The sequence below is a fragment of the Gastrolobium bilobum genome, unplaced genomic scaffold (assembly GCF_033153095.1).
Source record: "Gastrolobium bilobum isolate Gb01-03AN ecotype WA unplaced genomic scaffold, APGP_CSIRO_Gbil_v1 utg15399, whole genome shotgun sequence".
In the NCBI taxonomy this organism is placed as follows: domain Eukaryota; kingdom Viridiplantae; phylum Streptophyta; class Magnoliopsida; order Fabales; family Fabaceae; genus Gastrolobium; species Gastrolobium bilobum.
In genome coordinates, this window is record NW_026897422.1 from 250,502 (window position 1) to 263,671 (window position 13,170).

The following is a 13,170-nucleotide window of genomic DNA, read 5'->3' on the forward strand; positions in this document are numbered from 1 at the left end:
TTTTCCCTAGATGAGCCAGAGTTGGAGGCAAATGTTATTAGTAGCACTCCATATCCATATACTAGTTGAGGTATTTATCAATTTTGTATGGATAATCTATTATTTGTGCTTATGATTTTCCTTTTATCATATTTTGTTAAAGTGAAGTACACTCTATATTGAAAAATATATTTTTATACTAAGATGTATCAGAACGTATCGAAATATTAGTATTTTTAGAGTAACGTATCGATATCACGTGTCAGGAACATATCGAAAATGTCGTGTCGGCATTGGTGCTTCATAGACCTCTCCCAACAGCTTAAGCTTTTGGGTTGACATCTTAAGGATCATTCCAATGTGTATATTTCATATCTTTGTGAGCTACTGAGAGTATTGTACACAACAATTATTTTTTTCTTCTTCTCTGACACACAAAAAACATATATCTTTCCTTCATTACTCATTTGGATAATCCTCTTGGAGAAATAAAAACGCATTTAAGGGTGAGATAAAAGAATAACGCTAAAATAATAATCAACAACAAAAATTGATAGTAATGAAACATAAATTATATATTTAAAGTATTTGGGACGAAGTCCAGTAGTAACAAATCATTATATATGCGAAACTATATAAACACATCTCTCCAAAATAATGGAAGAAAGCAGAGAGAGGGACTTTGAATAAAAATCTGGATTATAAGTTCTTAGGGGAAAGTGAATTGAGGATCATGAAAAAACGCTGGAAGAATCAGGCACCTTAGGACCACCAAAAAACAACTATGAGCTGCATTACTCTTTTAAGAAATAAATAACTACTACTGCTTGCACTCTGTAGGACTCTCACCTTTCTATTGAACACCACCAACTTGTGCTTTTTCATTTTTCTGAAATGTCCATAGCCATACAAAATAAAGATAATATTAATTATAAAGCATCAAGATTATGGAAGTTGAAAATATTTGACACCAAAGGGCAGGTGAAAAAAAGCATTAATTCGGGTTTAAACCTCAAATAATAAATAAACAGATAAAAACTAATAGTATACCTTATTTTTATTCTTACTATCTTCCTCATCATCATCCTCTTCCTCTTCCTTGTGAAAACTCTTCATCCTCCTCCTCAACTTTTGCCCCAGCACCTCATGTTTATTTCTTCTAAGGACTTTTCATAGCACAACATTTTTATTGGTCACAAATTTTCTTTGTCCAGCAAGGTGTCTTCGACTTCAGCATCAAAACTAAATCACAAAAAATACCTCGTGTGTCAGTATACGATATTAATAATATAGACAATTCACCCAATAAAGCACAGAACAATGAATATGGAAGATCAACAGACATGAAGTATAAAACTATAAGCGCACACATAATGTGTAAGATTATGTAGAAGAACAACTTGAGAAGATGAAGAAGATAAACAAACAGAAACAAAAGAAATATGTGTACAACAAGTAATTACCAAAGAAAAATATGCAGCAACACATATCCTATTTATACATGTACTAAATTCATTTTTTAAACTAATTTTTTTGGTATTAAAACTGTTTTTAAAGATCTAATAATTAATAGGCTTAACAATTACCCATACAGCCGCTGAATGCATTCTTGGGGAGGGGGCTGAACCTTTAGCCATCACTGTTCCCCCGCACTCCGGATTAGTCCCATAGCCGGCTCAAAGAGTCGAAGCTCGTGGGGATACCGGAGGGAGCCAACTCGTCTCAAAGAGATAATTAGGGTTGGGTAACTCCAAAAAAAAAAAAAAAAAGTGGAGGGAACAGAAAGTGGAGGGAACAATTAATAGACTTAACAATTACTTATGCAGAAATTAGTGGGAAACAATTAATAGGCTTAACAACTACCCGTGCAAAATGTAGTGTTCATTTAATACAGCTGGACCCCACCAAGAGAATGCTCTTATTTTTTCGCCAGCTATGAAATTTGAATTTTGAATTTGAAAAGTTACAAAAAGAAGAAACATTTCAAATTGGCTTAAGTGTGAACACAATGATGAAATTGAAGGAGAGATTGACACATCATCAAACTTTCCAATGTTGTATACTCCTTTAAGGTATTAATAGATTTCAGATTCATTCAATATTCAAATTGGTTTAATTCTCTCTATTCTTGTGTTGGAAATGGATCCTCTCATGTTAAAAAAAATGACATGGTCATATGAAAAAATCACAATCATACAAAGGTAAATCAACAGTTATGATTTTGTAATTACCTATTTCAATATTTTCTCTCTTTCTTTATCACCATTGATCCACCTTTTGTATGGTTATGATTCTCCACATAATCATATCATGTTTTTTTTAACATGAGAGGATCCAGATCCCCTCGTGTTTGAATTGTACGGTGGGTGGTCTACTTGACGATGAGTTTTTTTCTTTTCTTTTTTTAATACCAACCTTAACTATCATAAGCTTTGACTCTTTGAGTCGACTATAAGACTAATTTCAAGTGCGGGGCAGATCAAAGAGTAAGGATTTATGTCCCTTTCCAAGATAGCATTGGTGGGGATCAAATCGAGGTACTTCCTTACTCACTCATTTTCTTATACAGTTACATCAACTGAGCTGTCATCGTTCGGTGAGAATGAGTTTTCACTAGAGGGATAAGCTATTCTTAGAAACCTAGGTTCCAAATATAGTTATTTTACATTAATACGAAATACTTACAAGAATTTCATTGAAGCTGGGGAATTAATTTTTAGCAATCGATTTTACGTGAGGTTCACATCTAAATGCACGAGATGATGTAATGATCACAGAACCAGTCACAGATTAACAAATCATAATAAAATTATTGTGAAATTAATGAGATGATAGGTATCAAATTATTATTATATACCTGCCCCAACATGTAAAAGTAACATGTGACAATTATAGTTACACGCAAAGTTTATACACTTGCAGATGAGGGTTCACATAAATTATTATCATATTCAAGAAAAATTAATGAATAATAATGAATGTAAAGTTGTTATTCTTACCCGGTGCAATTTCTTTCCGCACACAAAATTAATTTATATCAGTATATATGTGTTATATCCAATATTAATAGTTTATATCAACGGTTAAGATTAAATTAACATAAAAAAAATTTATGATCATTACACCGATATTAGTTTTTATATATATATATATTACCATCTTTCTTTACCATTTTTTGCAAAACTAAAAAAAATATGCCCGATCTCCAACATGCGCGGTCTTTCAAGGTATATAGGAAGCGATGGATTAAAGAAATTTCAAATATTCTTCCCTCTCAAACAAAAGCTTGGAAGCAGAACACATTATTTTTTCCGATGTCAATATTTTTGTGCCTATTAAAAGAACCGAGAACTATTCAACTAACTACTAGCTAGCTAGGTGTGTACCTATAATACTAAAGATCATGAAACATTTAAGATTTATTAAAAGTTTATCAAAACATCAACAACTGTTATATTTCCCCCTCAGAAAACAAACAGAACCTAAACGGTTGTAATAATTAGCTACAAGGAATTATGCCCAGACGCATGAAAACTGATGGGATGCAAATTAATGGCTTCATATTGTGAGTTCATGTCGATAACTAATAAGTTGAATATGATTATTAGTTTTAAAGTAGTTCCAAAACAAGAAAGCGCTGTGACTTGTGATTTACAATATTGTCTTTTTTTTGTTTATTCCCTATTCCAATGAAATTGTAAGTTACATCCCCCGACTTTAGCTCTACGATCAACATTTTTCATTCTTTCACATCTCGCTTTTCTTTTTTTCTTCTAAAACCCATCACATCCTACTTGTTAATTATTAGGATGATTTATGATTATTAAACTCCAACCAGCACACAAAATCAGGTGACATATCAACCTCAACCATACAGACAAAGATTCTGCGTGGAAGAAAGATATGTAGGAAGTGGGAACATTAGATTCTTTTCTTCACATAAATGCTAATACAAACAACATTACCGTATGTGTTGTGTGCCTAAGGATGTTTTTGGGCACGGTTTCCCATCACTTACTTTTACTTTGTTTTTTTCTTCCTCATTGTTTCCTTTGACTGATATAAATTTGACCAGTCAACCAACATGACTGATCCATAGGGATGTTCATGCCTCATGACCCCACACACAATCCATGCCCCACCACATATTTTTGCATCTTCCAATCTTTGATATCAACTTAAATATCCTCAACATCATCCATTCTCGGACACATGTTTATTTCACTCAGCATATAATAACATATACGCTATTAATTTTATTCTTTTTCCTTTCAATCTATGGTTACTTTGAAAACTAGCTAGGAACTCAAGGGTACATAGGGTGCACCCAAAGCTAAATTTCCATGGGATCCAAAGGGTGTCAAAGTGGGATCAATCATTGCTTGCTAATTATTTTCCACAAGTACTTCAAAAGATAATGATAGTATGAATTATAGTCAGTACCATAGTATTTCCCGCTAGCCACTCCACAGAATCTGCTACGTAATGGCAATGGAGACGTAACATCCAATTTAGGAACAAATATACGGTATAGAAGGTACTTGCATTGCACATGTAGCCATTTCTTTTACTTTTTCTTTTGGGTGAGGTGGAGAATGCTTGAAGGGTTTAAAGTTTACACATTTTTGTGAGATAATTTTATTTCCTATAACATGATAAATTTTAAATCCATACTTGAAACTTAAAATCCCTATGATATATGTAGTTTAGTTGAATTTTTCATCATCTACCTGCTCATGGAATATTTTTTTTTTTTATCATTTTAATTATTTTTCCGGGATTTGGGCATATAGTAGCTATGATTTGTTAGGTTAGCAATCAGTTTGGTGGTTTGCATGTTCATCTTAATTTTAACTAAAGAGAGAAAGAAATAATGTGCCCCATGATTCATTTAAACTTGGGATTAAAAATTCATAAAATGCAATGATGGCTGTTAGCTTTTCTCTAATTATGATTTGATTAAAGAATGATCAGCCCAAAGATAAAGATCGGTTGTTGAAAAAAAAAATTAACAAAAAAAAAAGAGCAGTACTTTTTTTTCCTACCAGCTAAGCGACAAAACGCCATGTGTGAGGAAATATATCTGATTAAGCTGCAGATCCATTAAATAAACTACTAAACGAAATTAATCATTCGATTCTGCATTGGCAAATAATGGTAACTATCATACAATCTTTTCCCATATATTTGGCGGTTCAGATGAATCTGCGAGTCTGTCGTTTTGCCAATTTTTATTAGATACAGCTATTTGAAAAGAGCTAGAGGGACCGATCGTGCCTCTATTTATAAGGATATGCTATTGCTAGCTGTGTATATATATGAAGGTAAAATATTTTCTCATATTATAGGAGAATTGTTTTTTTCTATTAGTGACTTTTTGATTTACGTGTAATATTTTCTTTTGCTTTTTTAATTTTTTAATAGATGTGGACCCACGTAAGATGTGTCTACAACATGAGAAAATTTTCTCCTACCACATGAGAAAATCGAAACTAATATATGAATAACTTATAAATATATAAATGAAGATATCAATTGTTTTTTAACTCTAAATGTTACGCATATTATGTTGTGTCATATTGCAGAAATTATCTGTATATATAGTTCTATACCATCATGAGCCGAGCTGAATTTTTTTTATCTGTTATTTCAAAAAAAAGTTATCAAATATTTTAGTTCTGCTCATATTAATTTTTTCTTAACCTTCCAAAAAAAAAAAAATTCACGAGCCGAGCTGAAGTATGGTTCGAGTGAAGTAAAATTACATGAGCAATGTTTTCTCTTACTAAATTTTGTTAATGTTTCTTGATGTTAAATTTTCTCTATTAATTAATGTCGTTTAAGAATTCAGATATATAAATATTTTAACCAATGAGTAAACAAAGCACAACAACATAACATTATATATGGGAAAATTTAAGCTAAATCTAAAAAGCAGTGTTATTAAAACCGGATCGATCCGATAGGTCGACTCGGAAACCGGTAAACTGGTCATATAACCGGTTCGGTTGAAGCAATGGACCGGTCATGCATTAGAACCGGTGTGACCCGGTCCTACCCAACCGGTTTTTATGAAAACCGGTGACCTGGTCGGTTAACCGATGACCCGGCCCGGTCCTAATAAAAAAAAAATTTAAATTATTTATTTTTTCAAAAAAATATCATAATGGATATATTTGAATATTTTTTGCTTATTGATTTACATAAGTTATGTACCTACAACACTAATATTATCTCAATTATGCACTATCTAGAAAATTTTGATTTTATTTATAGTTAGAGATGTCGTTTTATGAACCTAAAGCCCCGTATCACGATCATTATATTTTTGTCTGATCCTTTATTGAATAATAATATAGGATTTATTATTTTTTATATTAAAATATTTGAAATTTTTATCATTTTTTTAATATATTTGAGTATGTTTATAATTTTTTAATATAAATTATAAAATTACATATAATTACCGGGTCATGCGGTTGAACCAGTAACCCAGTACCTCGATCGGGTCAATGACCGGGCCAGTTTTAATAACATTGCTAAAAAGTCTTACACGCTTTATTAATAATTAATTTATTTATATTTAAAAATATTAATATATTGAATTATATTTATTATTTATTTGCTTATCCTTAACAAAATATAAAAGAGGACTACAAGTATATTAATAATCAAAAATATAAGAATAATCTTGTAGGAATGATACTGTTCATTCTTGCAACTATTTTTTAACTATATTTTTCTGAGAGTATATAATAAAAAAAATATTACAATTATGTATTCCAAAAAATACATAATTAAAAATGAGTTGATGTATGCATCCTTTAATAATTTATCAATAAATATAAAAATATATACAAGAGAGAGAGAGATTGGAGTGAAGTGACTATAATGGGAAATTATGTCCGTAGAGTGAGAAAGAAAGAAAGGGTAGGACTGTAGGAGTTGCATAGAAGAAGTGGGAGTTGAGTAAGACAAGTCAGTCACTGTGTTCAGATTATTATTGATCATGATTCAGGATGAGGACCACAAGCACCCAAATTAAAGGGCCAAAAAGACCCAAACCAAGTAAAGCAAAATTGACTGATGAACATTGAGTGAGTAATGGTGACAGCGATGAGGTGTCTAGGCATAGATAATGAGTAGATGTGAGCGTGTCTGAGAGGGGATTATATGACTGAATAATGACCCAGAGGCCAGTGGCCAGAGCCAAATTACACAACGTGTTTCCATTCCATAATTATAAATAAATAAAATAAAATAAATTATATAACTAAGGAAATGGGCAAACAGGGAGTGATTGTGCACAGGAGAATAAATGCACAAAAAATACGAAAGAATGAAGGATGAAAGGATGAAAATGAAAATGAAGATCCCGTGTCACTTTCACTTGTGTCCCCTTGCCTGTCCCCAACATCATTACAAGTCTACATCACCCGGACATTCAACAAACGACGACAATCCTTCCCTTCCATCTATTTCAATTTTGAGTGTTTCTTCTCTCTGGGTCCCACCTCATCATACACAAATCCAAAAACATCCACGTTCTAACACCGCCCTCCCTATACCACCAAATAACAATACTTTTCTTTAAATTAAAATATAAAATTCAGTCTTCAGTGTATTTTTTTAATTTATTTAAAGAAAATATTATTTCTCATATTGTATCATGAGATAAATTATCTCGTATAACACATAAAAAAATATATGAAATTCATTAAGAAAAAAATAAAATAAATTTCAACTACTTTTTTATGTGGTGTGATAAATGAAATAATAAAAAATTTTAAAAAAAAGGGTAACGCGAGTGGACGAGGTAATGTGTTTGGGGGCTGAGGAAATCGGGGGGTGTTTGGGCGATGAATTGCGGTGGTGGATGTGTGGGGACCACTTAAATGGCCTGGGCAAGGCAAAGGAGTGTGGGGTCCACACAAATAGTTGAATCCACGCGAGAGGGGGACCCACGGTGGTTTTGCAGGGAGTGAGATGAGAGAAGTGTTTCTTTTTTCGTATGAAACCGTTGCAGAAGAGATTGGGTAGGGAAGGCACTCGAATTTTCTTTCCTTAATGCTTTCTCTGCGTGCAAGCCAACCTCATCGATCATATCTCGTACGGCAACACCCATCATTACACTCTCTCTCTCTCTCTCTATATCTATCTATCTTGGGATTGCTTGCTTTGTATATAAATATAACAAGTACTAACTAAACCTATGGTATCTATTACCTCACTTTGCATAACTTGCTAAACCCATCTCTATTGTTATCTCTTCTTCACTTTCCTCTCTCTCTTTCTCCTTTCTCTTTCCCTTTCCTTCATTACTTATAAAACAAAACGCACAGATATACGAAGCTAGACATAATAACCACATTCCACATACACAAAAAAGAAACCAAAAGCTCACACCTTTCAAGTTTCAAAACCGTGTTCATTTGAGGAGTGCTAGCTTATTCTGATTGTTAATTGTATGGATGGATCCTTCTAGTGGACAACATCAGGTGAGACATATATATATCATGCATGATGGTGCTTCTCTTCTTTAATTATATGCTTTCTCTCTTTTGCTTTTCATCTTTTCCTTCATATATGGTTTTGGGTTTTAATTTTCTTCTTTAAGATCAATTTGGAATAGTGAACAAGGAAATGATCTTCTCACAGAATAATTGATTTTTTTTCCTTTAAAAAAAAAAAATCACATTTTCTACAAAGTATAAACACCCTTTGAGTGTCAATAAAGTACAAAAAATTGGAAATTTAATTATGTGTATCATTGTTGGTAGTAATTTATGTATGTTTTTTAATTTATGTATAAATGTATGCATACATAACTCTCAAATTGGGCTATATATGGATTATTTGGCTCAATTGGAAATTTTTGTGGTTTTTGTTGCAGCAAATGTCTAGCCAGTCATTGGAAAACATGTTAGCTTGTTCAAAAGCACAACAAGAGAGAAAGCCAAGACCTCAACCAGAACAAGCTCTGAAATGCCCAAGATGTGACTCCACCAACACCAAATTTTGTTACTACAACAACTACAGTCTTACCCAGCCAAGGTATTTCTGCAAGTCTTGCAGGAGATATTGGACCAAAGGAGGAACACTGAGGAATGTTCCTGTGGGTGGAGGGTGCAGGAAGAACAAGAGATCATCATCATCATCATCATCATCATCATCATCAGCATCAAAGAGGGCTCAAGATCAAACATTCACACCCAATCACAACCCACTCACTGGCCTCCCTCCATTGTCTTATGACTCCAGTGACCTTAACCTTGCATTAGCTAGGCTCCAAAAGCAATCATGTGGACAACTTGGTTTTGATGAACATGATCTTTCAATTTTGGGGAACCCCACAAGCACCCCATGTGATATTCTAAACAATCAAGGCATGAACCCTTCAACCACAAACCCAGGATTCTTAGATGCACTTAGAAGTGGGTTCCTTGGAACTCAGAATAATCTGCAGACTATGTACTATGGTTATGGGAATGGGGACATGGGTGAGGTTGACAATGGCAATGCTTCTGGGGTTGGGGTTAGTGGAGAGATGATGATGCCTTATGATCAAGAAATGAGTATTGCAACCACTCAAGCAGTGACAGTCACAACCATGAAACAAGAACTTTGTAATGGCAGGGAACAAAGTGAAAATAGGGTGTTATGGGGTTTCCCATGGCAGCTAAATGGAGACACAAACATGGGTGAACTTGACTCAGGAAGAGCTAGTTGGAATAATGGTATCACTTCATCTTGGCATGGGCTTCTCAATAGTCCTCTAATGTAGACACAAAGTCACTGATTTTTAATTTCCTCCAATGTTTGATAAAAAACATATCAGTCTTTTTAAGACTTGCAATCCTTTTGAGTGCTGGGTTAATTTATAGGATTTGATTCCCTTGAATCAAATCACCTTTTCTTTTCTTTCTAGTTTGTTTTTCTTTTTGGCCCTTAAATTGTCAAATTTTTTGTACTACTATCTTTTAATTGGTGAATAGACTGAAATTTCAGATGTTGTTTGCCTAACCGAGTCAATGAAATTGGAGAGAAGCAGATAAAGCATTTTTTTCCTTATTTGATAGATGATAGAGAGATAGAGAGATAGAGAGAATGAGAGTGATGTTTCATAGTTTTGTGCAGCCTGAACCTGAAATCTCTGAACAGTTAGGATCAAATTTTCAGGAGCAGCTATGGGGTTTTTTTTTTATTAGTGGTGGTTTCAATATATTCTGCCTGGTAGATTCTTAGAACATGTTTGTACTACTCACTATTACTCAAATGAATTATTAAATTAAATATTTCCAAAAAAAAAATTATTAAATTAAATAGACAAATAGTTGCCAATGTACCATATATGATATAATAGTGTAGCTGAAAAGAATTTCTCGTGCCTCTTAGAATTAGAAATTTCAGCGAAGCATGAGCGCGAAATTCGGGAAGGATTTTTGTCTCCCTTGGCAGACCAAATCCAACTTAGGATTTGGGCGTGAGAAAATTGTCAGCAATAAGTTTGAAAATTATTTGAATGTGCCTCGTTAATCAATGACAAATGTATAGCTACATTGCTACATCATTGTTTGAATTTTTTAATAGGACATGGATTATGGAGCATAAAAAATTCAATTTGAGTGAGAGAGAGAGAGAGAGTCTTGTTCTTGAGAATTCGTTCTCTTGGTATGAAAATATGAAAGGGGCAGCTGTATAGCATTGAAGCAGTCATTTTCGAGATGAAATTACAGTTTTGTCCTTGAGGGTAGAGATATTGATGGGAAAGAAATGGGCCATGGTTTGATCTTTAATTAGATTATTATGACATATAATAATCGGATTAAAGGAACTATATTCCATCAACGATGGTTTTAATTGACCGTCAATGCACAACAAGTACTGGGCCATCTTTGGTTGGAGCTTGAAATGAGAACATGGTAGAGCAAGTACAACTAGTCAAAGTCTTCAACTAGCACTATCGCTTGTTTATCTGACATGCACATGGCACAAAAATGATAGTATATTATCATACTTATGTGCTGGATATCAACAGTAAAAATGGTTCCTTTTTAGTTTCCTCATCTTTAATTCAGATTGGTTTGTATTTCTTACATATACGAAGGAATTAGATTAGAAAAATGATTTATTTATTTTTAATAGGAGTAGGAAATTAGGGTACAAAAGTTGTCAATACCGTAGAACCTTTATTTCATCAACTTTAAAAGGAAGATGGAAGAAGGAAAAGAGAAAGCTTGGTCTCGTTCCCGAGTTTAATAATATAATAAATACCCTTCTAATGAGGCAAACTAAAAAGATGATTCTCAAAGCCAGGATTCTTCAACTGGTGAGAAATTTAGATAATTTGTATTAGTTTATTGTTTAATATATTCAAAATATATATGAGTTTGATTTTTTTACCGTCAATATAGATTGGTTATCTAAATTAAGCTCAAAACGACGTCGTTTTGGAACGGAAATCAAGATATTTTTATAATTATAATTTATTTCAGAATTATAATAGTCTTTTTTATTATAATTTTTTTTTCAACTCAAACGATGTCCTTTTGAAAGTGAATATAAATAACTTATCTACATTCACTGTAAAAACATTAAAGCCTATATATATATATATATATATATATATATATATATATATAAAAGACTAAGATAAATATTCTCATATATAAGAAAATCATTGCCTCAAAAAATTTTAAAATGGAAAGTTCTTGTAAACCTGAGGTTCGCCGTATTACACTAAATCTTTATACAAATTTGAAGATATCAATTCACAGAAATGATATATGTATATAAATTATGAGCATAAATATCGCACAGGCTACATGTAAAGGGATATTAATGGGTTAGGCTCGCTTACAGCTTAGCTTATATTAGACCATATTTGACCTGTTACAAATAGTAAAATAGAACAGACCTAGGTGTTTAAATAAATCTATTTAAAATATTTGTATATATTAGGCTTATAAGCCTACAGATCGGGCTTTTTGATCCTTATAATCTTTTTTTAATAATTAATTATCAAATTGACCTTGATTATAAACTATTTAAAAAATTTAACTTTCCCAACAAACATAACACAAATCTGCCCCTGTTTGACCGTTGACCATCAAGCCTACTCGGGTACACTTCTCCCTACCCGGGTATTTTTTGAAATTTTATACCTACCCGGGTAGGGAGGGGTGTACCCGGGTATAGTTCTTGAATCTGAGAAAATGGTTGAATTATTTACCCGGGTAGAAAGGGGTCTACCCGGGTAAATCTCTACCAGAAGCCTATTATCTCATCATTACGTTTCCTAATTCAATTTGTAAGATTTTTTTACCGTTGATGATTTTGGCATTCTTCATCCCTTCCTTCACATTGATAAGTACATCAACAGTGGCGGAGCAACGTACGTTGCAGGTGTGGCCTCGACCTGGGCTAAATTTTAACAAATTACACTTATTATATATAATTATATAATTAATTATAATTTGGCCCGAGTTAAAATTATAATTTGGCCCGGGCTACAATTTGTAATTTGACCTTATCTAAAACTTAAAATATTTTTGGTAAGGGATTTCGGTAAGTTGTATTAGATTATGTATTCAATTTTCACTTGTATAAAAAAATATTTAATAAAATTATAATTCTTCTTTGTAATGCCTGCTCAGATGCTCTATATTTAATAAAATTTAAATGGAGAGTGTTATATTTACAAATTTTTTGTTTACAAACTATACTATGTACTTTCGGAAGTACACTGGCTAATACTATGTACTTTCGGGAGTATATAGTATAATTTGCAAAAATTCACAAAAAAAATTTTATAAACAGATCCTTCCCTAATTTAAATATATTATAATATGAACTAACTAAAGTTAAAAAAATTAAATACACGTATAATTTTTTGGCCCGGGCTCAAATTTAGATCCGGCTCCGCCACTGTTCATCAATATTGGTTGCAACAAACTCTAATGATTCGACAACCTCAAATATTCCCCAACAACAACAACCCATGCCTCGTCATGGAGACATGGATAACCTATTAACACTTCTCTTCCGTGACCTAACAAATGAAGGCCTCATGAGCAAAACGCAGCGCAATAAGGCTGTTTTTCTGAGCAACAATGTAAACGACATAAACATTAACGGAGAAGGGTTTCAGGTTGTCACGGACTACAACATAGACCACATTTCCTTAAACGA

The 13,170-nt window shown here is 32.8% G+C and overlaps 1 protein-coding gene across 1 annotated transcript; it reads left to right on the forward strand.

Moving 5' to 3' along the window:
* The first annotated feature begins 8,079 nt into the window (after nt 1–8,079).
* Nucleotides 8,080–9,940, forward strand: LOC133306815 (dof zinc finger protein DOF2.1-like). The gene is made up of 2 exons (XM_061507198.1): nt 8,080–8,477; nt 8,873–9,940. Exons 1-2 carry the CDS (start codon nt 8,451–8,453, stop codon nt 9,761–9,763), a joined length of 918 nt encoding a protein of 305 aa, XP_061363182.1. The 5' UTR covers nt 8,080–8,450; the 3' UTR covers nt 9,764–9,940.
* The last annotated feature ends 3,230 nt before the right edge of the window (nt 9,941–13,170 follow it).

Excerpts from the sequence above, each read along its gene's own strand:
- LOC133306815 (XM_061507198.1), top strand. The coding sequence starts at position 8,451 with ATGGATCCTTCTAGTGGACAACATCAG. Across the intron at positions 8,478-8,872 it reads CTTCTAGTGGACAACATCAG|CAAATGTCTAGCCAGTCATT; the intron begins GTGAGACATATA and ends TTTTTGTTGCAG.